The 26,849-nt window shown below is 51.6% G+C and overlaps 2 protein-coding genes across 2 annotated transcripts; both read left to right on the top strand.

The window, feature by feature from the left end:
• Positions 1–19: 19 nt before the first annotated feature.
• SAPIO_CDS10018 (uncharacterized protein) lies at positions 20–4,195 on the top strand (the record flags this gene model as incomplete). Its single annotated transcript, XM_016783681.1, has 5 exons — positions 20–693; positions 750–1,472; positions 1,562–3,405; positions 3,543–3,866; positions 3,975–4,195. 5 exons carry the CDS (start codon positions 20–22, stop codon positions 4,193–4,195), a joined length of 3,786 nt encoding a protein of 1,261 aa, XP_016639127.1.
• Positions 4,196–7,464: 3,269 nt separating this feature from the next.
• SAPIO_CDS10017 (Malate synthase) lies at positions 7,465–9,708 on the top strand (the record flags this gene model as incomplete). Its single annotated transcript, XM_016783680.1, has 6 exons — positions 7,465–7,825; positions 8,050–8,627; positions 8,719–8,876; positions 8,948–9,190; positions 9,309–9,539; positions 9,651–9,708. 6 exons carry the CDS (start codon positions 7,465–7,467, stop codon positions 9,706–9,708), a joined length of 1,629 nt encoding a protein of 542 aa, XP_016639126.1.
• Positions 9,709–26,849: the final 17,141 nt, after the last annotated feature.

Here is a 26,849-nt window from a genome sequence, read left to right as displayed (position 1 = left end):
TCTCAATCCTATTCTAACGATGTCTTCCCCTTACGAAGTCAATTGGGAGGAGATGTTGAGTCGAAGAGTCCTCTATCCCCCTGATGCCCGGCTTCGCAGACCTGGTCTTGAGCGCTTGGACGACCAACTCGCTCATGAGGGCGAAAGAGCCTTTGAAGAGCTTGAAGCTGTTGATGAAAGTCACGGCGAAGGCCATGAAGAAAGTCATGGTCAAAGTCATCGTGAAAGTCGTAGCGAGGACCCGCCGCCGGCCGATGGCTCTCCTGAAAGCCCTGGACCGAAGCAGGAGAGAGTGGGCAGGATCTTCTTCCACTCGAAGCAGCGTGCTGGTCCTCTCAATTTTCGTGATCACGAAGAGCCCATCTCTGCCCACCCCGAGAAAATCAAAAGCCGCATCGGCCCATGGGTTCTGGGCGATCACTTAGGCAAGGGGGCCACGGGCAGTGTTAAGCTCTGCCGTCATCGTGTCACACGCCAATTAGCTGCCGTCAAGATTCTCCCCAAGCATTCAGCAAGGCTCATCCAGGCGGCTAGCATAATCAACTTTGATCAGCAAGACAGCAGTTTGCCTGACGGCGCCGAGGGACGAAGGCGTATTCCCATCTCGATTGAACGCGAAGTCGCCATGCTGAAGCTCATCCAGCACCCAAACATCACTAAACTGTACGATATTTGGGAGAATGGCAGTCAAATGTAAGTTTAAAACACCCCTATTCACGTCGCCGCTTCACTGCTAATTCGTAGCTCAGTTATCTCGTCCTCGAGTATATCGACAATGGCGATCTATATCACTACATCACACTCAATGGGCCCTTCGCAGAAGTCAACGGTGTGCGTGTTTTCCGCCAGATCATGAGCGCCATGTCGTATTGCCACGACCTGAAAATCTGCCACCGGGACCTGAAACCCGAAAACATTCTCCTTAGTTCTGACGGCCACATCAAGATTGCCGACTTTGGAATGGCGGCATTGCATCAGACCGCCGGACATCAGCTCTCCACTTGTTGTGGCAGCCCCCATTACGCCGCCCCCGAAGTTCTCACTGGCCAGCTCTATAGTGGCTACAAGGTCGACATTTGGAGTATGGGTGTCATCCTATATGCCATTCTCTCAGGCCTGCTGCCTTTTGCTGATGACGACACGGAAGTCCTCCTGCAAAAAATCAAAGTAGGAGATTTCGTTTTCCCGAGCTTCATTTCACACCATGCGAAGGATCTCATCGCGAGGATTCTGCAGAACAATCCGAACAAGCGAATCTCCATCGAGTCGATGTGGCGCCATCCCCTGGTTAACAAATACCATATCGTTGATGACCTCACCGAGGAAAACGGACTGCCCTTCCAATACCGGAAGAATTTTGAAGGCAAGGCCATCCCGCCGAGCGAGATCGACATCGAGCTCGTGCGTCAGTTGCGGTCACTATGGCATTCATTTACGACTGAGGAGTTGAAGGTCGCTCTGTCAAGTGATGAGTACGTTTTCGTTTTTCTTCCGTTTTTCTTTGTAGATATCCGATGGCAGACTCGGGCTCGAGTGGGCAGACAACTAACATCAAAGCCAGGCCCAATGACCAAAAGGTCTTCTACCACCTCCTTCAACAGTATCGGGAGCGGCAGCTAGAAGATTTTGACCCCGACATCGCACACGCTCGAAGTGACTACCACCATCTGAGGCCTTCGGCATGGAAAGAGAAGAGGACTACACGCGAATTCATCAACGAGGGGGATGGGCTTAGCAGAAGTGTGTCCCGCATCACCGTTGTTTCCAGCGTCGCCGATACGGACGCAGGAACTGTGGCAACGTATGACCCATTCAACGCGTGTCACTCTCCACTTGAGAGGCGCCCCTCTCAGATTAGTCGGGCCAGGGTTACAGTCCACCGCCCCGAGGCTAGCCAGCCCGAAGGTGATGACAGCCTTTTGTCTGGCGTCTCAAGCCCATTCTATCCTTCGACGAGATCGAATTCGCCGAATCCGGTCGACCACCCGACGTGGCGGGGATTTCACGGCTTGGGTCGAATCGACGAAAAGTTGAGTAGCGCTTCTACCACCCCGAGCCCGAAGAAAGCTCCGTATTCTCGGTGTGTCCCGATTCGACGGAAGCGTGGCGTCGATTTCTCGCAGCTCAGAGGTCGCCCGGCCCAGAAGAAGAATAAGGCAGAGATCGAGGCTCAATCTCACAAGCGGCGATCCCTCTACCAAGAAAGTGACGATTCAGGCACTCCACGACCGGATTCCGACGTCCTCCCCGCCGATGAGGGCTGGCCGCCTCTCCGAGTCGTGAAGCGAAAGCCAGTTCCTATTTTGACAGATCGGGAGGTGATGACGAACGAGGAGGTTCGCAGGGTCAGCCACAAGCTGGCCATGGACTGCGATGAAGCATTTGGCGGTTCCGTTCTTGTGGAGTCTTCCTTCTTGGACGTTGCCGGCCCTTCCCGGAACTCGACACCTCTTGCGGCGAGTCTCGGGAGCCGATACATGTCTAACAAGTCGACGCCGTCCAACCCGGATACTCCGTGGCTCGACCGACCGCTGCCTCCATTGCCTCCGAGTAGCAAGACTTCCACGCCTTCGCCGGTTACTGAGGGTCCGCCTATCGTACCGAACAGAACTTCTTCTCAAGGCGAGAACCGTGCCCGCCAGGGCATGGTGGTGGGCCGCATTACTCGACGATCTATGCCCGTCCTGAGTGAGCCGATTGACTCTCCTGTCACCTCCGATCCTCATCGTCCAGCTATGGGCAAAGCCCGAGCCTCACGAAACTTCAGTGGTCCGGCGAAGCGTCACAGAAGCGCCCTCATTCCGATGGGCCCCGAGAATGGCGGTCGTCCCCGACTCACGAGGTCAGACAATCCAGACTTGACGAACGCAGAAGACCGGGGCCTTGATTACCTGTCCCGTGCCGACAACACCATCCGAGTGGTCATCGCTACTCCTAAGGCCAACCCCTTCAGGCAGCATAGTGCCGACGCTAGCAGCTTTCGAGCCCGTGTTGCATCCCAGTCACAAAGTAGGCTGGATTCTGCTGAGACACTGACAAATCTAGACATGGCCCCCCCTACGACTGCCAACTGGACCACCAGGGGTGATTCCCAAACGCATCCGTCTGATTGGGTTGATGAGGAGTCCCATAATGATACGGAGCTGCACGGATGGTTTGCCGGCTTAGATGTGAGTTCTAACTCTGGCGATGCCGACACGCTGGCCCCGACGCCCCCGCCAAAGACTTCTGAGTCTGGAACCATCCAGCCAGCTGGCCGTTCTTGTTCCCAGCAGGATCAAAAGCCGGAAGCGGCCTCTCCTGGCGGACGGCGGAGATCGATTCTTGCTAGGAAGAACAAGAGGAACTTTGGTTTCAAATTCTGGAAGCTACCCATGCCCAGACCTAAGCTGAAGAGATCTCGTGGTAAGTAATTCCACGATCTTTCATCAATACCCCGAACCCTTGATTGCTTCATCTGGTCCATTCGATGGATTGTCCATTTGTCCATTCCAAGGAACGTTGAGAATGGTAAAGAGACTAACGTTTACTGTATCTGATAGGCTTCGATCATGAAAACGAGGAGCCACTCTTCGAGCCCAGGGGCAAGGATGAAGGTGCCGAGTGCGGCCGCTACGAAGTGGCTGTCAATAACGGCCATCCAGGCGATGCTCCTGGACAGCGAAACATCGAGGTGCAGCCCAGTTGGCTGGCTCGCATTTTCCGGGTCAAACCCGTAGTTGAATACCTGTGCGTTACCATCTCCTACATTGAGGCGCGAAATGAGGCCGTGAGCGTCCTCCAAGACTGGGCGAAGTACGGAGTAGAGGATTTGGAGATCCATGAAGACCGAAGCATTGTCTTTGCTCGAATTAACCGCAAGAACTGTAAGTTCGAGGCTTCCCCTCTCTCTTCTGTTTCCCGTTTACTCCATTGTCCATTGACATGGTATCGGGGATGTTTGCTGGCATTAACTAATGCTGTGGAACTGCCAGATCTCCGACTACGAGAGGCCTCCATTGCAATTGAGTTTATCCAGGCCTGGGAGGATGGAAACCCGACGCCTCTCTGCATTATCCGATTTACGCAGGAGCGAGGCGCCGCGAGCAGCCTCCGCGAAGTTCTCCGTACGACCCGTGGGGTTCTTGAGGGTAAAGATGTCATCCTTAAGAATAAGCAACTGGAGAAGAGATTGATTCAGACGCTCAACTCGTAAAGGAGTTGCGGGCGTGGACGAAGCCAAAGCACGAGGCTTTGATGTGGTGGGCGCAATATCTCTGCCCCACGGCTATGGCGACGATTCGCCAAACGTTATTGAGAACGGAACGGTGAGACTTGGCCAACGAAGTTGATGACCGACCCTGGTCCGGTCTTATACTCCTCCTCTCTTGAGAGGGGTGGATGCACACACACATTCTTACTCTTTCTATCCGACACAGTCCCCTTCTTACTTTTCGATGACTCTCTTGTCTTTACATGCCTGGTTTCCTTCTTGGACCTCCTCCCAACTTGGAGTTTGAGACAGGCACATTGGACCCACAGGATTTCTGTTTGTTCTGGTTACTTTTGACGATGATTTCTGGTTGGGATTACGCTACGTTTGGTTTACTCCTTCATGGGATGACTCAACGAGATAGGGATGATGAAGTTTTGTATGATACCCACGACAGCAGGTGGAGAAAAGGAAAAAGGAAAACCAAAATGGCGAATGAAGTGGCATTTTCAGTATTATTAGACCCGGGAGCCTCCCGCGATCAGGGCATTTCGAGAAGTGCCTGGGGAGGCATGGCAATTTTTTGTGTTTGGCGATCTCGATCACCAATGCCAGAAAGTGCTATCTTTTGTCCCTACCTCGCACGCCACTGCGGGAGCAATGTTTCCCTCGAAAAGGGTCTGTTTTCACATTATTATTATTATTAGGAGTTGGGGGCAGAATTGGAACGAGGTGTAGTTCACAATAATACTTTGTTCTCCTCACTTGCACCTTTGTCTCGTGCACGCAAGCCACCTTCAACACTGCCAAGTGTCAAGTTGCAGTCGCCAAGTGTCAAGCGCCAGGTGTGACAGTCTCCACCAGTCTCCAGAGTCACATTCACGGCTTGGGGTCTCAGTTTCACGTCTCGATGTGACGGGCAATTCGCAAGTAATAAACGGTGCTCGAGTTCATGACGCCATCAAAGACAAACCTGCGAACGAAACTGGTCGTCTCATCGGAAAATCTCGGCTCAGATGATGCGCAATGTGTACAAACATGGTCGACCTGTTACAATAGAGTACTTGACTACTTTGGGGTGGTTAAATCGGACAAGTGATTTTTGACTTTTGGAGGTGCCTCCCCGTGACGTCGCCGTGGAGCCGAGGCTTAAGGTTCTTTCGTCGGGCCTGGGGCAAGGTCCCTCTCGGGGCATCGGAGCTTCCAGTACCCCAATAGCAGAAAAGAGAAAGAAGATGACGCAGAATTTACTAGATAGAACACCAGAGCTTATACAAGCTGGGTAGGTGTATTCTGAGCGGACTCGAGGTCTTTAGTTTCGTAAAAATGCTGCTTGTTGCTTGTGGGAGTCACCGATTTTGAAGCTCTCTTGCATCAATCCTTCTGGTGGTTTGTGCGTGGTGGTCGGTGATGCAGCGGGGAACAATCCCATCCCTGCTCGGTCGGGCATGGGGAAGGTTTCCTAATGACATGACGCATCATTTTGGGATGGGGCTTGCTTGGGACGTCACCACGAGCACGAGGAACTTCCGGTCCGGTTTCGGGCCGGCGGAGTTGATGAGAGTACCTCGAGAACGTTTGTGGGCGGAAATATGGTGGCTCTGAGACGAAGGCAACCGGTGGAGAGAAGATGGATCTGCTTCGTGCATCAATTCCTTCGTAGAGGAAGCAGCGAGGAGCATTTTTGAAGCAGCACAGGACGTAGAATTTGTATTGTTGAAGCTGCCGTGACAAGCCGGCGTCTGCCGGTCGGTATTTCTCGTGAGCTACGGCCGAACAATTGAAGTTCCTCGGCGGTGGGCGGCGGGCTTCGAGGGTACATGCAGGGGGAACAGCTTTGCACATGTCAGCGTTAAGTAACTGTTCCCGTACTTGGCATTATCTTGGAATGTACGACCAACATCACAAGCCAAAAAAAGAAAAGCCCGGCTCTCATGCGGCAAGTGCACCTCGTAGTTTACTTGGCCGATTTCCTGATTCCCCAAATAGCGACTTCTGTTCCCAGCTTTAGATCTAGATCAATTCATGACTTGGCTGACCGCGCTCCTTCCACGTTTCTAACCGCGCACACCCCAAACACAACACCCCGCCACCCACCAAGTCCGCATTGCACCGGTCTGACCCCAGATTTTTTTTTTATGTGCCATTAGTTCCTTCCCCTCCTCCGTCGAGCCTAGGCCCCCTTTGCTAATGACATAGGTATCAATGTATGATGTGTATCAATTGATGTAGTCTGTAAATCATGGACATCACCGAACCAATTTTCTCCTCCTCTAATCCGACTATCTCCGTGCCTATACCGAATGACTCCCACGAAGTAGTCTTAGCTCCGGCTCTTCGGAGCCGCTTCTCGATCCATCAAGTTGATTCCCCTCCCTGGTGGCCAATCTTCCAATGATCGCGTCGCATTGTAACATTGTCTCCGCGAATCCAGCCCAGCCCGCTGCGTCAAACGGGGCGAGGCGCTAAGGGAGACTTGGCCGAGCTTGAGACCTCGAGCCTAGGAACATGGAGGCAAACGGATAACCAGATACCGCCCGGTACCTATCGCATTGTGGGCGGGCGATAGAAGTACTTCGTGCACTTTTCACCACACAGCCGGAGAGCCAGCGAATGAGAAGCTCGCCTTTATCTTCTTTGCCCTCCAAGGACGTATCGATGAATGGACGATGGCTCCAGTTCGGTCCAGATCCGTATCGGAGCAAAGTACCTCGATGGCACCCTGCAAGAGCGCCGAGGAAGCAAGAAGGTCGATGAAGCGAGCTACACCACACTCACTAGCTGTGACACGCCCCGAGAGCCCAGAACCATCGAACATGCCGAGCTTAACTCGATAATGGAGCTTTTTTTGCGGATATCTTGCTATGACTCTTTCCAGCTAGGCCCATCTGAAGCGAGTACCGAACGAGGGAAACACTGCCCCGCCACTTTTGTGTCTCTTTGCCTCTTGGAGAGTCTGTGTTCATAACTGTACGATACCTCGCTTATCCTTTATCAGAGCACACCCGAAGCTTTGCTTCTGACTTTTATTCTCCACCACAACCTGACTTTTGATTTTCTCTTCCTTTCCCTTTACCCTCTTTTCCCCCATTGACAACACCAATTGTTGTACTTGTGCTTCTCTCGACCACTCTGTGATACTCCCCAAGGTCGACGTCTGTTGTCAATCACGACTTGATCCAGCGGCAGACAATCTCGCCGGAACTTATCTACGATAGCTATCGTGTGATTTGATACCCCTCCATCCATCCTCCTTTCTCCTCACATTCACAATGGCCTCTACCGAATCCATCCTCCAGGGCGTCAACGTCCTCGGTGCCGTCCAGCACCACCAGCGCGAGATCCTCACTCCCCAGGCCCTCGCCTTCCTCGCCCTCCTCCAGCGCTCCTTCAACGGCCGCCGCAAGGAGCTCCTCGAGCGCCGCAAGATCCGCCAGGCTGACCTCGACAGGGGCGCCCTCCTCGACTTCCTTCCTGAGACCAAGCACATCCGTGATGATCCCACCTGGAAGGCCGCCCCTCCCGCCCCCGGTCTCGTTGACCGCCGAGTTGAGATCACTGGTCCCACGGACAGGAAGATGGTCATCAATGCCTTGAACTCTGATGTTTGGACTTACATGGCTGATTTCGAGGGTTTGTATTATTTATTTATTTATTCATTTCCTTTTCTGATCTTTATTGCTATTTCTTGGTGGAAGATCTGGGGTAATTGCCTGCGTCTTCTCCTTCTTCAGAGCTGCCCCTCCCCCGCCAGAAAGAGAGGGGAGTTTGAGAGAATGGATGCTGCAGGTCAACGAACCGGCAGTTTGCGGTAAGAGGGTGTGATGGTCACCTCGGCTAACTCCCCACTCTCACAGACTCCAGCGCTCCCACCTGGGAGAACATGCTCAACGGTCAGGTCAACTTGTACGACGCCAACCGTCGCCAGATTGACTTCAAGCAGGGCCCCAAGGAATACAAGCTCCGCAGCGACCGCACTCTCCCCACCCTCATCGTCCGCCCCCGTGGGTGGCACCTTCTTGAGAAGCACGTCACTGTCGATGGCGAGCCCATGTCCGCTTCTCTCTTCGACTTCGGTCTCTACTTCTTCCACAATGCCTTCGAGACCGTGAAGAGGGGTTTCGGTCCTTACTTCTACCTCCCCAAGATGGAGTCCCATCTCGAAGCCCGCCTCTGGAACGACGCCATCAACTTGGCTCAGGACTACATCGGCATGGCCCGCGGTACCGTCCGTGCCACCGTCCTCATCGAGACCATCGCTGCCGCCTTCGAGATGGACGAGATCATCTATGAGCTCAGGGATCACTCTTCCGGTCTCAACTGCGGTCGTTGGGACTACATCTTCAGCGTCATCAAGAAGTTCAGGCAGAACTCCAACTTCGTCCTTCCCGACCGTGCCTCGGTCACCATGACCGTCCCCTTCATGGATGCCTACGTAGGTAGAACCTTGGAAGTCTCGTTGATGATGAGCAAATGCGTGGGAAAACGTTTTTGCGAGATCGGTATACTGACATGGATTCCTATAGGTCAAACTCCTCATCCAGACCTGCCACAAGCGTGGTGTCCACGCCATGGGTGGTATGGCTGCTCAGATTCCCATCAAGGATGACAAGGCTGCCAACGACAAGGCTATGGAGGGCGTCCGTGCCGACAAGCTCCGTGAGGTCCGCGCCGGCCACGACGGGTAAGCTTTATTTCTTTCTCTCTGAGCAACGCTTTGAATAGAGGGAAGATGACGACTAACTTTCCTGGTAGAACCTGGGTTGCCCACCCCGCTCTCGCCAGCATTGCTTCCGAGGTCTTCAACAAGTACATGCCTACCCCCAACCAGCTCTTCATCCGCCGTGAGGATGTCCACATCACCGCCAACGATCTCCTCAACATGAACGTCCCCGGCAGGATCACCGAGGATGGAATCCGCAAGAACCTCAACATCGGCCTCGGCTACATGGAGGCCTGGATCCGCGGTGTCGGTTGCGTGCCCATCAACTACCTCATGTAAGTTGCCTCCCTTATCCTCAGATAGCTTCCCGCAGGCTCGCGTGTGTGTGTGTCCGGGCCATCCTGTATATCACGACATCTCGGTATGTCATGTCTCTAACACCGCCATCAACAGGGAGGATGCCGCCACCGCCGAGGTCTCCCGCAGCCAGCTTTGGCAGTGGGTCCGCCACGGCGTTACCACCGCCGAGGGCAAGAAGGTTGACAAGGCCTACGCCCTCAAGCTTCTCTCCGAGAGCGCCGACGCGCTTGCCGCTAAGGCCCCCAAGGGTAACAAGTTCCGCCTTGCCGCCCAGTACTTCGCCGGCCAGGTCACCGGTGAGGATTACGCCGACTTCTTGACGACGTAAGTTGAAACCCCACGCCCCATCCCCCCATTTCTTTTTCTTGCAGATGTAGAAGCTTCTGGCGCCCGCTGGGGCCAACGAAGAAAACCGTTGACTGACATAACGTTCAGCCTCCTTTATGACGAGATTACGACCGTTGGCACCGCCCAGCCTGCTTCGAAGCTTTAAAGGATCTTCCTCTCGGATATTATGCCAAAGTGGGTCATAGAATGATTCAACACCACCAAGCCAATGACGAGAAAAGCCGTTTCGGACATGGGAAAAGATTGGAAAACCCCGTTCTTTTGTGGAGACATTTCGACCAGTATCGCCGTTACACGCATTCTTTGGATCCAAAAAAAAAAAAAAAGAAAAGCTTTCTAACCGTGGTAAGACCGCGGAAATGAGATGGGCAAAAGTCCAATATGGGGACGCGGAAGAAGAGTGGGAAGACTGATGGGACAGGTCCTCCAACAAGAGGAAGACAGAATGGAGGAGACGGCGGGTGATTGCATGACAGTCCCGTCAACATGACTGATCAAAATACCTTTGAAAGAAACCATGATGTTCTATGAGATTAGCTTTTTTCCGGTTGCGTATATATAAATCGATATAACTCATTTTTCAACATTGGACTTGTCCAGCATCTAGAATGAAGCTCGTGAAGTAACGGAGGGAACAGACTTTGTGTCCAAGGATAACTCCGAGATGGTGACGGCCCGTTTCCCACAGACGAGGGACACAAACGTAAGAAGAACATTGCACGCCCCTTTCTTTGCGTGAAGCATGTCTGTATACGCCCCCATCCAACCAAGATAACACACATGCATCGATGCGACTCCTCTCACAAGTCAACGTCCTGGAGAAGCCGCCATCATCAACGGCTTCCACCTACCTCCTTAGAAACGGGGCCCCATCCAGAAAAGGGATGAGAAAAAGATAATAAAAAGAAATTTGGCTAACAATAGAAAGAATTAAAGGAAGAAACCCGCTTTTTGACCGAGTCAACACTAAAAGGGGGGCTAGAACCGCCGGCGCGTGAAAGACCAAAAAGGGGGCTTCCGTGTTACCCTTCTTTCGGTGCTAACAACGGGGAAAACGGAAATGAATGAAAAACAGGGAAGGAAAGACGAGATAGAACGGGGTGTGTTAGGGGAAGAGGGGATGGGCGTATCCGTTGGTAGTTTAGCAAAGGGGTTCCTACTTCGACGAGATGTCTTGTTCATGGGATGGTGGGGAGGTTTTGGATGGATGAGGGGGTTAACTGGTGGGAACATGGAGATTGGCGATGACTGACTCCGGCATAAGCAACGAGCTTTGGAAGCAAGGAGGGATTGAAAGTGCCGAATCCAACTCTTTCATGTTCTTTGCCCTCTCATCGCGTACACCATGGAAACAAGGTGGGTATCGTGTTGGAAACTCACGATAGACTTCGAGTGTTGGAGAAAGCAAACGCACCCTTCTCTCCCTCCACCCTCATCTAGAAGGACCCTTTAGACACTGCCTCCAGAAGAGGGAAGTGCAGCTCAAATTTCATGATCTCCTTGTAGCATCTTAGCTACTTACCGCCCTGCGCCATTCCAATATTTATATGCACAACGCAAGGATGGATAGACAATGGGGGTGTGCGGTGAAACTGGGAACGGCCATCTCCCGTCCAGTCACTGCTTCTGCATGAAGCGGCACGAAGATGAATGTGGAAATCGAGAGAAAAGGGAGGGTTGGGAGAGGACCAACCAGTCCCGACGTACGGAAAGGATCCCCACATGCAGCGGTCCAGTTTAGAAGTTTCTCACCACCTTGGGGTCGTGTATCTCGTCTTCATCAGCACGATGGGGGGCATAGGTACCCGTGTGCGGGGGAGGGTAATGCCCTACACTAGTAGGCTCTTTTCTCTCATCCTCGAAGGAGGGAGTATCCATATGGTCGAGTATATCCGCTCGCCTGCTTTTCTCTTGGGGCAAAGAGGGAAGGCACTGGGATGGATGACACGCCTATGGAGGCAAGGTGTCTGGTATGCCGGCAATGCGTTTCTGAAGGTGTGCGGTGAAGGAGGGGGTGGAAGAGAAGCATCTGGTCCTGTCTGTATTGGTGTCTCCCACATGGGAAACTACCCACGAGGAAGCGTCATGGCTCTGGAATAACCTGGGTCGCGATCAGCATGAGGAAAAACGCTTGCATGGTTAGCATGCTGCTGCGTAGTTAAGCTCTCGGTCACCTCCTGATTAGGCATGGTTGGAGAAGCTAAAAGCAAATGGGGGACTACGAAGGTCATGAGTAGGATGATGAAGTGTTTGCTCAAAAGCAATCAGTGATTAGGGTTGAAGATCTATACGTCTTGGGGTGGCGATTCGATCTGGCCCTACACTATTGGCCGCCCGTAAATAGCAGAGATAGACCGGTTGCGGCGGTTCATCCATTCCACTTCAGGGTATCGAGACCTATCACTTGCCTTGGATGGAAGATATGACCCGAAAGAACACAAGGAGACGAGACTAGTGTCTTGTGTCGGTGACAGGTCGTTTTCGGGGGCTGGCTGATAGCTGATGACGGAACTGCGACTGAGTCAAAGGTAGCCTGGCCAGGCCTGTCGAAATTCGAATCTTGGTCCATCTGAGAATCGGGGTTTGCGTCTGGGAGGAGTAATCTTGAAGACACTACATGTCTTGGGCGTAGGCAACTCCAGTGGACCGCGTTGGCGGGCTATCCTTGAGACAAAAGCAGCACGGTCAGCCATACCAAGATCATCAACCTTGACACTGCAAGCAAGCAGTCACCGATGGGGCCCCTTCTCTGACAGTGGTTTTGGACGTCATAAAAGAATACTATTACTTCGTAGTTATTTGTGCCCCTGATATCTCTGTGGGCCAGCTTGGGGCAGAGCCGAAGCATTGACCTACTTCGTACCTAAGCAGCTCGATAGAACAAATGTACGGCCATCTCTTTTCAGCTAATATTGGACATCAAAGGGTCGTGGGCCTCTCTCGCCGGTTCGTTACATTGCCGTTACCCTTGTATTGTCGGCCCTTGTGGAGACACTGACTGGCCCCTCGAGGTTTAGGAGTCGTCGATGACCTGTACAAGAGATCGTCCTAGCTGACCATTCCAAACCGATAGTACTTCGTATGCAGCCGTGTACTCAGCATGGAGTACTGCTGGCAAAGTCGATTGAACCCTTGGTGTTGCGGGCCTGGCCACGAGTACCAACCACAACGCTGTCACTAATAAGTTTGGGTATACATCGTGTATTATCTATCCCGCCCCTTAATGGAGAGCATCCGGTAGCAGTTATCGCTCTGTCTCTCCACTGACGCCGAATGAAAGGCAGACAGACCTGGTTAATCGGAGCGCCACAACTAAACAGCCCCCGTACAGAGATCGGCACGTTCGTTACTTAGCTTGACGTGAACCAAACGTCAATTTGGTGTGGACTCATTTCTGGAGTAGATCTCAGGTCTTGGTCCGAGCAACTGGTACGAACGATTCCCCTTAGCCTCGCAAGTAGATCGTATTTCATACTTCCGAGGACATCAGGTTGATTGGGTTTCGATGTTGAAGACGGGGCCGAAGAACGGTCGTCTCCCGCCGGCATGCCTTGAGTCGTCGTTCCCCGGAGTCCTCTGGGACCAGGGTTCAGATGCTACCCTAGAGGGCGACCCGGCAGACGCCTCGGAGCTGTTCTGGGGTTTGGAGGGACGAAAATCGGGAGAAAACCGGTGTGAAGGGGGTGGGGATCCTTGCGCAAGTCCGGGTCTAGTGACCTCTTTATCGTAACTACTGTTGCTTTCCTGAACGTCGTGCATATCAGCCTGCCTGAGGGAGGATATTTCTCCAGAAGACGTGCAGCGTAAGATTAATGGCCCAAATCGAGTGGCTCCTCTCAAGGTCGTGCACACGCACGAGTCTTTGGTCATTCCCTTCCCACGCGCCCGCACGATCTCGTCGTTGCTAGGCTCAGCTAAGCGTCGCAAAAGAGCAGGAGACTAGGGAAAAATAATAAATCTAGGAGAAACGACAGCGGCTAGAAAACTGCCGAGACTGGCAGGGCATCGCCTGTCAAACGAGAATGGCAGGCTGTCATATTGCGTTTCTGTCAAGTACTTGGTACAGAGGCAGGCCTGTTTTGAGAATGGACCGGATACCTATTACTGATTCGGTAAGATCAACAAACTGGGGGTAATAGACACTATTACATCGATGCCTCCTTGGTCTCTTGGTTGCCGAGTCTTGTCCGTCCGGGTATGCATGAAAGATATGGTGAGGTTGCGATGAGAGTAATCGTCGTCTGAAGCGGCCCACACATTCCAATTACAAGTAGAACGAGGTATCAACGAACGGACTTTCGAGGACACTTTGATGAAGCAGCAGAAGATATGAATGGTTCTAAAACGCCTTCGCTCCTGCCTTCTGGTCTTGTTTGCACGAGTCCAAGTACATCTCCAGGTACTGGCGAAGCCAGGAAGGAGCAGATTCGGCGGACCGCACGTGCAATTAGCTGAAGTCACCAAAACATCATCTCGAGAATAGGATCCTCCTTCCTGGCTAAATGCACACTGCTCAAGTGTTGCAGTACAAGTACGAAGTACGTATTTTGTAAACAATGTTGTTTGTGGATGAAGGTGCTACCATCATCCTTCGTAGTGTTGTACTTCGTATACTTCGTCGATGATGGCTTAAGAGGCTCCTGCAGGTACGGGCGTCCAAAACCCATCTAAAGACAATCCCAATCTCAGGTAGCATCGGGGGAAGGATTGCCCACCCACTCCCTGATCCCTGCCTCCAAAGTACACTAATGTAACTCCTTCCAGTGGACATTTTCGCTGACCACGCCCGCAAATATGGGACCGGTACGAAGTACTTCATACTTTGCAGGCAGTTCAGGTTGAGTCGTGGGGCGGACGTCGATCAACAGCGGCTGAACAGGCCCTGGTCACCCGTGAAGCGCCAGGACAGAATGGCCTAGCAGGCTTCGCAACGTTGTCCAGCGGCCGGGCCTGGACTAGGGTCTGGTCCACACTAATACCTCAATCAATGGCACTTGGATGGGGCATGGCGGCGAACACTTCGGCGCACTCACGGGATAACCCACAACGTTGATCTCCTGGCCGATGGGAATTACAACGGTCCCCTCCGACCGAGAATTCGGGCAGATCCGCCGTGTCTTCAAATGACTCGTGCTTGCTTCCTCTATCGATTTATGTACTTCGCAGTCCCTTTCGGAAATTCCAGACCTGCTTTTGAGATCTTTTTCGTCTCCCTCCTCCGTTGGATCTCAAATGTTTAGCCTTCGTCGTGCAAACAAGGCTACGTTGGGGGAGGGGGCTATGTCCCAGTAGACCGACTAGTTCCCGTAATTCTCACTTCGTATTTCCGCCGCCTGCACACGCTGCTATCATCTAGTGTACCCACAAATATTCTTGCTCGCCCTGCGTGGTAATATTGATTGATCTGGTCTGCTCAGCCTGGGTGCCCATTCGCCCATCATGATGTTATCCAACTCCACCACGTCCATCATAATATTTCGTACTTCATAGTGGCACGAATCCCGCAAGGTTTCTGGCGCTTCAGCGCTAGTTCTGATGCTGTTTCCGCGAGTTGTTTGAAATTTCACTTTTGAAGTAATCACTCGACGGTAGCATTGGTAATAGATGCTGGTGTTGTGGACAGCCCTAGTCCCGGTCGGCTTCCCAGTCTGGAAGCGTTGCTGCCGATCCAGCATCCTTGGCCTTGTGTTAATTCTGGGGGGTCCCGGTTCTGGTGTGTGTGACCATCTACAACAGTTCAGTATGCATGAGGTCGAAGAGCTGGCTTGAGCACTTCGTATTCCCCAGAGTACGATGGACAATTACCTTCTCGCAGAGCCCTTTTAGACTAATCTATCCTTCGAGCAAGAACGAAGTATGTACACTTCGTGTTGATAAGAGTCGGTCTATTCAGCCCTTCTCGTGTTGGGGAATTAATAGTGCCCGCTTTGCCGGTGACGACAGTCAGATCAATGATGTTGGTCCATCCGCTATCGAAAACCCCTGCCCGCCTCAACGAAGCTTCGACTCACCGTCAAGAGTGCATGTCCTAGGAAGCATCCCTGCATGCTAGGGCCTTGTTGTGCAGGGATTCCAGAGCATGGACCAATTGATCCCTTGGAGCGATCTTTACTAGCTGGGCGGGGACCGTATCCAGCCGTGGGCAGACGAGGATCCTGTAAGGTACGGGGATCCAAGCTTCATGCACCATCCATCAATCTGCCCAATGTCGAGTGGAGGACGAAAAGCCAGGAAAGCCGGAGGCCATACTCCGGCTCTTTCTCCGCACTTCATAACTTGTTTGTTTCCTGCCTCCCAGAGTAACGAGGAAACTGGTATTTCGTCGTCCAGTGCACTGCGAAACAGGGCGAGGATCTTCCCCTGGTAAAACTACTGCCAGGATTAGGATAAGCTGACATGGCCTCTACAGAGCAGCAGTCTACATGACAGCTCAGACGGAAGCTTCCCAATAGCGTCACTGACCTCGAGGTTACATCCGGATATGATTTCCTTCCTCTGCCGTATCGTCCCTGCGAGGAATATGTCCAAGGCGCTAGTAGTTTAGTGTGCTTCGTGCCCCCAAGGCCAATATACAGCCTGCAAAATCAAATATTAATATCTTACTACTAATAATACGGATGCGTCGACCAGGTTCTTGGCTCACATTTCCGGTACGAAGTAGCAAGTGCCTTGCAGAAATATATTGGATTGCTAATTTTATTCCCCCCCAATCTTCTCGACCGTTGGTGGAGCATTCCTCCCTCATCATTGATCTCCTTTCCCTGTACCACGGACCAGGCTCAGCTCTACTGCTCGCTGATTGTATCTAGGGTGGTACTTCGTACTTGGGGATGAAGTAGTCATGCCGTTTTCGTCAATGGCGCTCAATTAAGCAAAAGCCCACCATCGGCATGTTTTTTGTGGTGGCGCCTGCACAGGCCGGGACGCGGCGAACACCTTCCTTGCAACTACGAAGCACGAAGTAGTATCAAAGAAGTCGTTAAATCCGTCTGTCAACACTATCAATAGCAGAAGTGGCCTGTCCTGGTCAGGCAGGGGTCGGGAAGAGGCAGTCGGCTGAAGGTGTAGCCATCTTCGCAGGATACTCTCCCTAGTGGTTGTATCTGGGTAGTATATTCATTTATTCATCACTTCATATTGTTGGGGCATACTTGGAATCAACTTCAGCGATAAAATTTGATGATAGGAAATGTGGACGAAACTACTCCGTACATTAATGCAAGTACTCCACGGTGATCATCAAGATATCACACCCTAGTCCGAATAAGAACGCCAAAGGCGGAATTAAAGTGTGGCAAGAACAGGGAGACAGGGAGGAGTGAGGGAGGACCCGGTCACCACGATCCAAGACATAACCGGGTTGAATATCATCCCATCTCCGATCTTCGCCATCTTGGGAAACTCGTTGGCAGGTCGCGTTTCCTTGCAAGCAACCTCTCCCATCATGCGTGAGATTATCCGCTGACGCTGCTTCCTTGATCCAAAACAAGAATGTCTCGTCTCGTCTCGGGGCAACGTGCAACAAAGAACATGCCTTCTCTATTTTTAACCGTCTCAAACACACAGGAAAATCTGGTTGAGCTGGTGTGAAAACACCTCGCCTCAAAGTTGTTATGAAAAGGAAGTACTTCGTACCCTACACGATGTGAAGCCCCCGCTCTAAAATGGCCGATTGGCAAATAACGAGGAAGTGCAACATGCGTCCGCCACCATTTTGGGCACCCGGTTGATGGACGCCACCCCGGGGAGGTCTCGCAATATGGATCCAGCCCTCTTTGCCTTAGTCGCCCTTTCGCGTCTGCAAGCCCCTCACTGAGACTAGGCGGGGCTGCGTACTAAACTAATTCAACGAATTCATTCGCAGCTGCCCTCGGACGCGTGCTCCCAGACTCCGTTTGTATATCGACACTTTCGTACATGATCAGCTTGATCTTTCTGTCATATTTCACATGTTAGTTTATGAGATGAGTTTCCTGACTGGGAATAGAGGATAACGCGGCTTTTATTTTTATTTATTTTTTTTTCTAACAGGCCCATTACGAAGTACGATTGAACATTGAAGTTTCGCAGTGTCAGCGGATACCCCCTGGTCCCTCTCTCATCAAATACTTCGCAGTATGTATTGAGCTATTGATCAATTGTTGAGAGGTACAATTGTACTTCGTACGGGCTTCTTGTCCTCCGCGGAGAACCATTGGAGTCTTCCTAGTGTTGATGCTTTCTGCCAATAGCAATCGACAGTGCTCTTGCCGAAAGTTAGTGCGGTGGACTTGGTCGAATCTCGGCCTCGAGCCCGACTGGTCTAACAAGAAGGAGTACACTAGCTGGAAGCTTATTAGTGTGTGCGCCATGTGCGACGACAAGCTTAGCAGGAGCTTTCTTTTTACTGCAATAGTTGAGTGCCACCCACCAGCTTGGTTCGACATTGGGATAAAAACGGCGCATACACAGGTACTATGTAGACCCTCAAGAAGGCGCCACGCCTCGCCAGAACTATCTTTGCTGCCCTTTACTACTTCCCACGCTAGGATGAAGGGGGCCAGCGCCTTCACGAGACATTACTACTGGAAATGCATCAATTGATGCTTTATGCCATGTGGTAGGCCCTCGATGTTAGGGCCCACAAGCGTCGCCTCGAAACTGTCTTTCTTGGGTTGGACTGACTCGTTTCCTAAGCTAAAAAGGAAAAAAATAGAAAAAAGAAAGTAACGGCAAATTACATCTTGATATTGCTCTTGAGAACGGCTTTTCACATATGCTCTGTCGATCCACGTTTGTCCGGGAGCGCTAGTACTAAATAGCGCATGGAGCGCTCAACGACATGGAATGACCTCGCATACAACCCTGTAGAATTATTTAATCACTGCCAAAAGGAATCAAACACCGGACAACTACGAAGTACGAAGTACAGTTGCCGTTAATGATCTGGCTACGGGAGAAGCTCTATCAAGACGAATGTAGGTACAGGGGCATCAAGTACTTGCACTGATGGTTACACAAACTCGGGCGTCGTCCTTCACCTCCTTCACGAGACGAAAAGCCAAGGAAGGGCCACGATTAAGGGACAATCGTTCCTCGAGGGCGGAAATATATCGGTCTCGATTCTTTCTTGGCCATCTCTTATTCTCTTCAGATCATTCTGCTCTCTTTCCCCCGTTCTTGGTGGTAACCTACACATCTCCACCCAGAGACGCTGATCTCCCGTCCAGCGAGTGTAATGGTACTTGTAGCACCTCATCCAAAAAATGCCGAGCACGCTGGAGAGGGTCACGCCCTCGACCTCCTGCCAAAACCGGTCATTCTAAGCCCGTTGATATTAATTCTATTCAGTTCAATATTGCTTTCTTTTCGATCATCGGCAAAGTAGGTTTGACACACACCAGCAGCCCTCGGTCCTGCTAGATAAACATGAGGAATCTCCAGAGGTGGGTGATATGACTTAATCTGTCGTTGGCGCGGCACGGCCAGAGATGACGGAGGTGGAACTGCTTCGTGAACCCAAGGACGCGGGTGGCCACCATTTACCAACATCTGTAATTAATCTATCCATTGATAGACAATCCGGGGATGACATCAGGCCCCTTCGCTTTCCTCCCACCATCGCTTCGAAGCTAAATGGTCAGCGGATCCCGGAGCGTATGAAAGTACGCCCATCCATGAGATCTAGCAAAGCAATATCATTACGGGCAGAGCATTTGTCACGTCACGTCTAGAGGAGGACTTATCTGGGCTGGGACGGTGATGCAGCTCACTTATATCTTTATTTTCATAAAATCATCCCCCACCTAACCAAGAAATATTAATTAAATTTTCGCAACGTCGCCGTTGACGGGTCCCCTGGACGACGCAGTTTCCATCGTCATGTCCCAACTTCTCCAATCAATCACGGAAACTGATTTAGACTCCGGACCCTGGTCCTTGTCTTCTGGAGACTTGCGCAAGGACAACAGGCAGGGACTCCTTTCTCCCTTCACCTGCGACCAAAACTGGAGAGAAGAATACTTCGTACAAGATAAATAAAGAAAGGTACCAAAAGAGGGAGAAAAATGACCCGGTTAACTTCGGTGAGGCATTGGGCCGTGTTTTTTGAGTCGAAAGATGTCTTCTTCGTTTTAACAAGCGGTGCTATTTTCCCCTCAATGAATATTTGACGAGGCTGTCGTGGGGTCCATCCTGGAGAATGAGGATATTCTGGCACTTCTGCGTTAGCAGGGGGAGTCGCGCTCGACAGCTGATGATGTCGAGCCGCAGGAATCAGCTCAAAAGCCATGATCGACGCCCTTGGCGCTCATGCTGCAAACAATGCAGCTCGGGGGGCCAATTCCCTGCGATATCCCATCGAGGGTTCCGATCGCCTGTATCGTCGCATTTCATGTTACGCATCTTGGATCGAGATTTCGTGGTTTTCTTTTTTCATTTCCTTCCCTGAAGTCGTATCCGTGATATGAATCGTGGAATACCTACCCGTGGGGTTGTATTGAAGTGGATGCCCTCCATAAAAGTCAAGTATATTATTATGTATTATACCGCTACATGGCAGAGATTTGCAGAAAAGACCACAAGATGGTGCATGTAGCCCACGTTATGACCCATCACCTTTGATAATGGATGAGCAGGTAGTGTACAAGGAGGAGAAATCCGCCGTGGGGAATCACCCGTGTCCCGCTATATTGCGGAACTGATATTGCAACCTCGGGACTGGGAATCAATGATGCACGACTACACTAGGCTAGTGAAATGCTGTGGTCTGCTTCAGCCCGTTCCGAGTCTCACCACCGGACTATTTGTCCAGATGGTGTAATTGGAGTAAGTTCATCAATGCTTATTACAACGCCATATCCAAGCTTAGATTCTTACTTGTAGACTCGTACGACGGTCTAGTCAAACGAAAACCTAAGGGGGTGTGATACCGGGACACATTGATCATATCTCTTCTTCCCAAAAGTGAACGTTCTACAGTCTTCCCGGAGTCGGTAGTAACCAGCTTTCTCGCTCCCCCGCTTTGAAGGGGAGGTGGGGAGGGAGGGTCTCTATAGTAAACCACTTCCAAGGTATCGTATCCACGATCCACAAACATCCCCGATCCCGCCAACTTGCAGCAACTGGACAGACATCAAGGTCAGCCCCCAATCCCGCCTGCAGCGGCGCTCCCTTTAGCCTAGCTATCCCGAAGATGCTTCTTATCATATGCAAGCCACTATTCTGAATGGGAAAGTAGAATGGAAATTTGGGTAACAGCCGAAACAATAGCATGGTCGTCTGCGGCCGTCGGTCAGGACGCAAGGTTATGTCAAATCTCGAGTAACCTCCACAGTAAGTTCTATTACTTCGCGAGTACTACAGAGTCAGTTTGACGGGGACATCACAATCTGTAAGTCGCGCAGCTTTTCAGCTGGAGTCCCACTGGTCAAGCATTTCGGTTGGACCAATGTACTAATGTACTTGCGTACATCGGTGAAGCGTTGCCCATCTGCCTTTGCACACTACCGATATACCCCGGCTATTAATATCAAAGCCGAACCTGGCTGATCAGGAAAACTTGGGTCGACATTTGGGATGGATGGCAAGAACCACATGCAGTCTTCACCCTTTGTCAAAACCAAACCCGATGAAGACTTTGGCAGATTTGAAAGTTTGGATCAAGAGAACCAACTACCAAGCCCTCGAGCGAGGCGTTCCGATATTTCCGCTGATGATCGCTGCCACGAAGTACTTTGTACTTACCTTCTCTGCATGCAAGAAAGCCGCCCGGAGGGGTTAAAGGCACCATCCCCTGAGTGGCGGACGGACGCTAATCAAGCCATCCTATGTCTGGAGTGTTGCGGTGACCTACCCCAGATCTCGCCCCTTTGCCATCCGTGATGTCTCTGGTTCCTGTGACCTTTCGATCGGCGCCAATGCGAACTTGCCAGAGAGGGAAAAAGAGAGGGAGCAATCGGAAGACGTAACAAGCCGGGTTGCCGTTGGCGTTGACGAGAATTAGACCAGGCTCGCCAGGGGTGGATGGTTGCCCTGCATTTTGTGAAGGGTACCGAACAAGTACAAGGACATTTCAACTGTGCATGACTAAGTGAACTTCGTGAAATGTGACTGTTAAGAAGACCCTGGTCGGCGGAAGGATAATCGAGGGTTTGGCGCCTGGCGCCTTGCCCTTTCGCCTTCGAAGAAGTAAGAGAGATTTCGATTCCTTCGATGATGATAGTGGGACCGAGTGTGTGAAGTTTGAAAACCCCCCCCCCCCCCAAATGTTCGCCATCTCGGCTGTCACCGCATGGCGTTTTCTTCGCCAGGCTCCACGCTCCCCCAGACGGCTTCTCCGATTCCGAGCCACGAAATACGGATGAGGGATTATCAGCCCTGGCGGATGAGGCAAATAGGGGTCGTTGATGTCTTGGAAATAAAGTTGTCATTCATCGACAGCTGTTGCAAGTACACCAATACACCAAATTTATTGGTTTGCACACACTGTTTCTGTACCATTCTTGTGTTATACTTCGTACTTTGCAGACGTACAGATTCGGGCGACGCAGTGATCCTAGCAGATCATTTACAGGGGTGTCCAATCATTGGACGAAGATCCCGGTTCAAGAACGGTGGGTGAAAGATACGCTAATCCAAATCTAGAACTCACACACCTTTGTTTCGAGGTTTGAGGGAAGGGCGAGACTGCCACACCAGATCGGGTTGTTGATATGGAGCATGAAGTAGGGAGCTGAAAAAGGGGTAATTATTGCACCGATTGAGATATCCCGCAGGTTTCTTCTCTCTTCAGAAGTTTTTCGCATCCGGCAGAGGGTAGAGGAAACAAATGAGGTGGGTCGAGTTGAGCTCCTCGTTGTTACAATTGGAATCGGAGTCTCAAATGGCCTAAGCTAATCTAGGTATGCCTTGAAGGGGACGGGCTGTCCATTTACCTTGTAGAGATTTGAAGAGCATCTCCGAAGCAATATTGATATTCAATTAATCCTCGTCTGCCCCTGATGCATCTCATCCCAGAATGTCATCACGGAGCTGCAGCCCAACGAGACTGGACCCCAGGTTTGCATGAGCCTCCTTCCTTGAAAGAGCGAATACTGGCTTCATGGTATCGAATGACGGATGATGAGCTTCATGGATGAAGCGGACATGTATTTGTACTGAGTCGCCCGTTTGTCCTTCCCAGAAAGTACATGTTATTGAAGTACTTCGCAGGGGAAGACTTCAAGAATGTAGTGATGTCTTCGTAACATGGTTGCAGCCTGGTACTTCGTACCGCGGTACCCTTACAGGAACCGGGGCTCAAGTTGACCGTCAATGTCTATGTTAAGATCAATACTTGTGCAAATACGGAGTACGCTGTAAATTTCAATGGCCAACGACACAAGGCTTTTCCCATTGAGTCTCGACATCTTGACTGATCAAGGTACGAGACTTTAAAGGCCTCAGCCGGGGGTCTCTGCACTCTTCACCCACGTGTAGTAAGAGTCTGGAAACGAACTTCTTTGTAATAAACCAAGTCCATCTTGCCACTTATCGCTTGCACGGTTCAACATAGATTGAACTTTTTCTTCTTTTTTTTCGCCATTGAGAAAAATTAGACTGGGGCCCTCGGCTGTGGCACCAGTCTACACTCCCCCAACCCAGTGGACCTACTGGTAGCACTACTTCTTCACCGAAGTACCATCAATGTTCCACTGGTTAGGGCGAAGTACTTCGTAGGGGCCTCTTCCGCCCACACCCCCCTTCGCGGAATAGGCTGGCGAACTGGCCGGCCAGGCCAGACCAAGCGGCTCGTCGAGAGCTAGGGTGGGGGTCCAGGTTCTTGAAGTTCGGACTGAACAAATTTGGAGGAAAGCGAGAGATCCTCTTGAGGCGAAAGGAATGAAGGTAATCCATGTGCTCGCCGAGCGCTTGAGCTCCGGCGCATCTTTTTGAGGAAGGTTCAATAGGTAAAATCGAGTAGTACTTCCCAACATTGAAGAAAGATACACAGAGTGTGTCTAGCCTTCTGTTGAAGCCGCAAGAGGGGAACAAGTAAAGAAGGAGCATGGAGTGCTACTCGCGCCAGTAGTGTACCCACAGAAAGTAGTGGAGGGGCATTGAGCTAGAAAGCGCTCAAGCCTCTCCACTGCGTCCACTACACATGCGCTGCGAGTAGGCTCCACCCTACCTGCTGAAGTTCGGAGTCGAGAAGCCGGAGCCTGTGTCTCACTGTATACTTCGAACATACTTTGATGGCAACCACTGGGCCTGCCTCCTACCTGCTCTTCCAGCCAGCTGCAACGGAAACAGCATGGGTTATGAGCCCTCCCCTGGCTCCTGCCCTACAGTGCGAGGTACAAAGCACAGTTGCAGCTCTTCTGGGAAGGTCCATTTCCCATCTTGGTCGTGGTGGCAGAGCCAGGGCGGGATATCGACATGATGTTGCAACCCGTCTTGCTGAGACTGTTTTCGGCGGCGGTCACTGGCGATATTCGAGAAAGGTTCGCGCTTGGGTCCAAAACTCGAGGCTACTCCGGTTTAGAATTTTTGCCAATCCCACACCAATGCACCCACACACGCGGTGTGTTTGCTGGAGACGGTAAGCATGCCAAGCGTGTGATGCGTGTGATGCCCATCTGACAGAACGGAACTCCCCCAACAGCAATAGGGGACGCTCGCTCGGAATCTCAGCGCGCTCAGGACGAACCCATTGCCTACGAAGTACACGCTGTTTAAAGTCGAGGAGAGCTATCAATTAAGTGAGTGTCGTGTGCCCATGTCATGTTGGTCATTGTCCTGAGCCTGCCCTCAGAGAGAGCCCTGGATTCCAAGAGTTAGAAATCCATTATTCCGGTTGAGTCGTTGAAACCTTACAAAATGAAAAGAAAATTGCTATGTTAGAGCCTGCTCCCCGATCATTCTCCCTGCTCACCACGAGGACACAGTAAAAAAAATAACACGACTCCTTTCTGTTGACCAGCCTGCGTCAAAGACGGAGCACCCACACCCGCAGAAACCACACACTCTCTCAATCTTATTCTCTGTTTCTAAATGTACTCCACACACAAGACCAATTGATTCCATTTTAAGATACCCTCGAAGACATTGACCTCCCAACGCATGTTGTTCCGGCGTTTGCCTAACCCTTATCATTATGGTGGTGCTAAGTCTTTCAAATCGGCTTTGCTCAAGCGACAAAGATACTGGCTGACGTGACTCTGTTGTTGGTTGCGATCAGCGAGACACCAAGCACAGTTGACGACTTCGTACGAAGTACTCACATCTGAGGTAGCCTGGCATGAAGTCTGTTTGAAATCTCCCATCACACGCACGCCAATCTGAAAACTGCGTCAACACGAGATGAAGCCCTGCTTCTGTCCCCATCTCCATGCACCTTCACTGACACCAATATTCAGCTAGACACCCAGCTGGGTGTTAAGCAAGTTGCGCCCCTTCCACTGTGATGACGAAACTCCTAAAGACTTGGCTTGTACAGAGATATACATATCCTACAAGAGGTGAGAGAAGTTAGCTTTGAAGAGCTGGGGGTGACTGAAAGAAATGCACTGACAATGAAGACACGAGCTAGTACCGTCATGTCCAAAGGCTCGATCCATTCCACCCCCGGTCTCTACCCACAGCCATTGTGGTTCCCTCCACACACCCTCCCTATACCCTGTACCCCTGAGGGTTTTGTCATTAAACTCAAAGCCACCTCGCAGCCCATCCCGACCTAGAGCCCTCATGGACAAGGTGCACCCTTGCCTGACCGTCGCCGATTCTCAGCCCCCCGGTCCCCCATCCCTCCAATCCCGTCCCGTAAAAAGTCTGTACGTTGCTGGAGGGTTTCCCATGCACTAACGGACCGCGCTACTGCTTTGTACATACAGGAGCTGGACAAATTGAACTGCACTTCAGTCCTAATCTTGTACTGGGTCGGTACTTGCCAGCAGAACGGGTTGCCGTCGACTTCCGCAGTGAGGACAAGAACGAGGACAACCCTCGACCTCTTTTTTTTTCGTGCCTTCTACGGTTTTAACCAGGCCGGCCTCACCCGGCACTCCTTTCGTAACATATTTACGGGGCATCTTCTTGGGAAACCTTTCTCTCTAGGTCCTAAATCCCGTCGGCCAAGGGATTGCCTGCTTGTGTCTTCCTTTTCGAAAAAACTGGGAGCTCGACAGGGGCTTACCCCGGCGTGGATTGCACGGTGCAGCCTGTACACTACACTACATACCCACGTACTCCACGAAAGAGTTGCCTTCAGCTTTTATACTTCAGGCCGGACACAGTTGGTCCCTTGTCTAGCCTCTGGTACGCGCGGAACGTCACACACCTTGTGGACCAGACCCTTGGAACACCCCCGTTTCTCCTAGGTCCACTCACTATATGTACAATCTATATCCACGTTCTCCATACATACCTCGTGCATGCACACTCACTTTCTCTTCTCCCATCCAACCCATATATCGTATACGTGCCTTGATCTTTCCTAAATCTTTTTAGATGTGGCACACTCGCACCTTTCCGGTTGATATTCCTGTCTGAAATAGCTAACTCCTGCGATTCTGAAGCAAATCTCCCCCAAGGTCGGAGAGAGGCACTCCCTGGAGGGGCTAGAGACAGAGTAGCGTTGCTGTGGGCTGCTCCTCAACGTTCTCGTTCGACTCGCACACCATCACCCCTCCCCTTCAAGCCCGTAGGATCGACGACGACGCGAAACCATCTCTGCTGTTGCCTCTCTATAGGACTCTAATCCACCTTGGATCCGACGGACGACTCCATTTGAAGGACTTCCACATCCGCGAAGGTTTGTGCTCGTGCGTGCCGGGTAGGGACACCCTCGACGAGGGACACTAATCGCGAGCGGGATCGGACCAAGGGTGAAAGATGTCAACCACCATGGATACTGCGAGCTTCTCGTCCCGGCGTCAGGCGGCCACCACACTACCGCAATTTCAACTACCCTCTCCTGGAGAAATTCCCAGTATGCCAAAACCTTTGCCTGCAGCGTTATCGTTACCCTCGTCTTTTTCGCACCCTGCCCCTTCCAACAGCGTTCTGACACCACCAATAGGGGTGACGAGCGACCTCAGTCCTCTCTCGAGCACCAATACCGGGAGCTCTCAAGGCTCCGGCGCAAATGCCAGCTTGTCGGGATACTACAGTCACACTCATGGCTCCTGGCCGACTCCAGGAAGCGGAAGCAGCCCTTACACCTTCAGCTCTACGAATCAACAGGGTCAACCATTAACACAGACGGGGTACGGAAGTCGAGGCGTATATGGACAATCGCCCTCTCTTCCCTACGGCTCTCGGAATCCA

The sequence above is a fragment of the Scedosporium apiospermum genome (assembly GCF_000732125.1).
Source record: "Scedosporium apiospermum strain IHEM 14462 chromosome Unknown SEQ_SAPIO_0154, whole genome shotgun sequence".
Lineage (NCBI taxonomy): Eukaryota > Fungi > Ascomycota > Sordariomycetes > Microascales > Microascaceae > Scedosporium > Scedosporium apiospermum.
The sequence above is the reverse complement of the archived record's forward strand: the minus strand, read 5'-3'. Positions and strand labels throughout refer to the sequence as shown.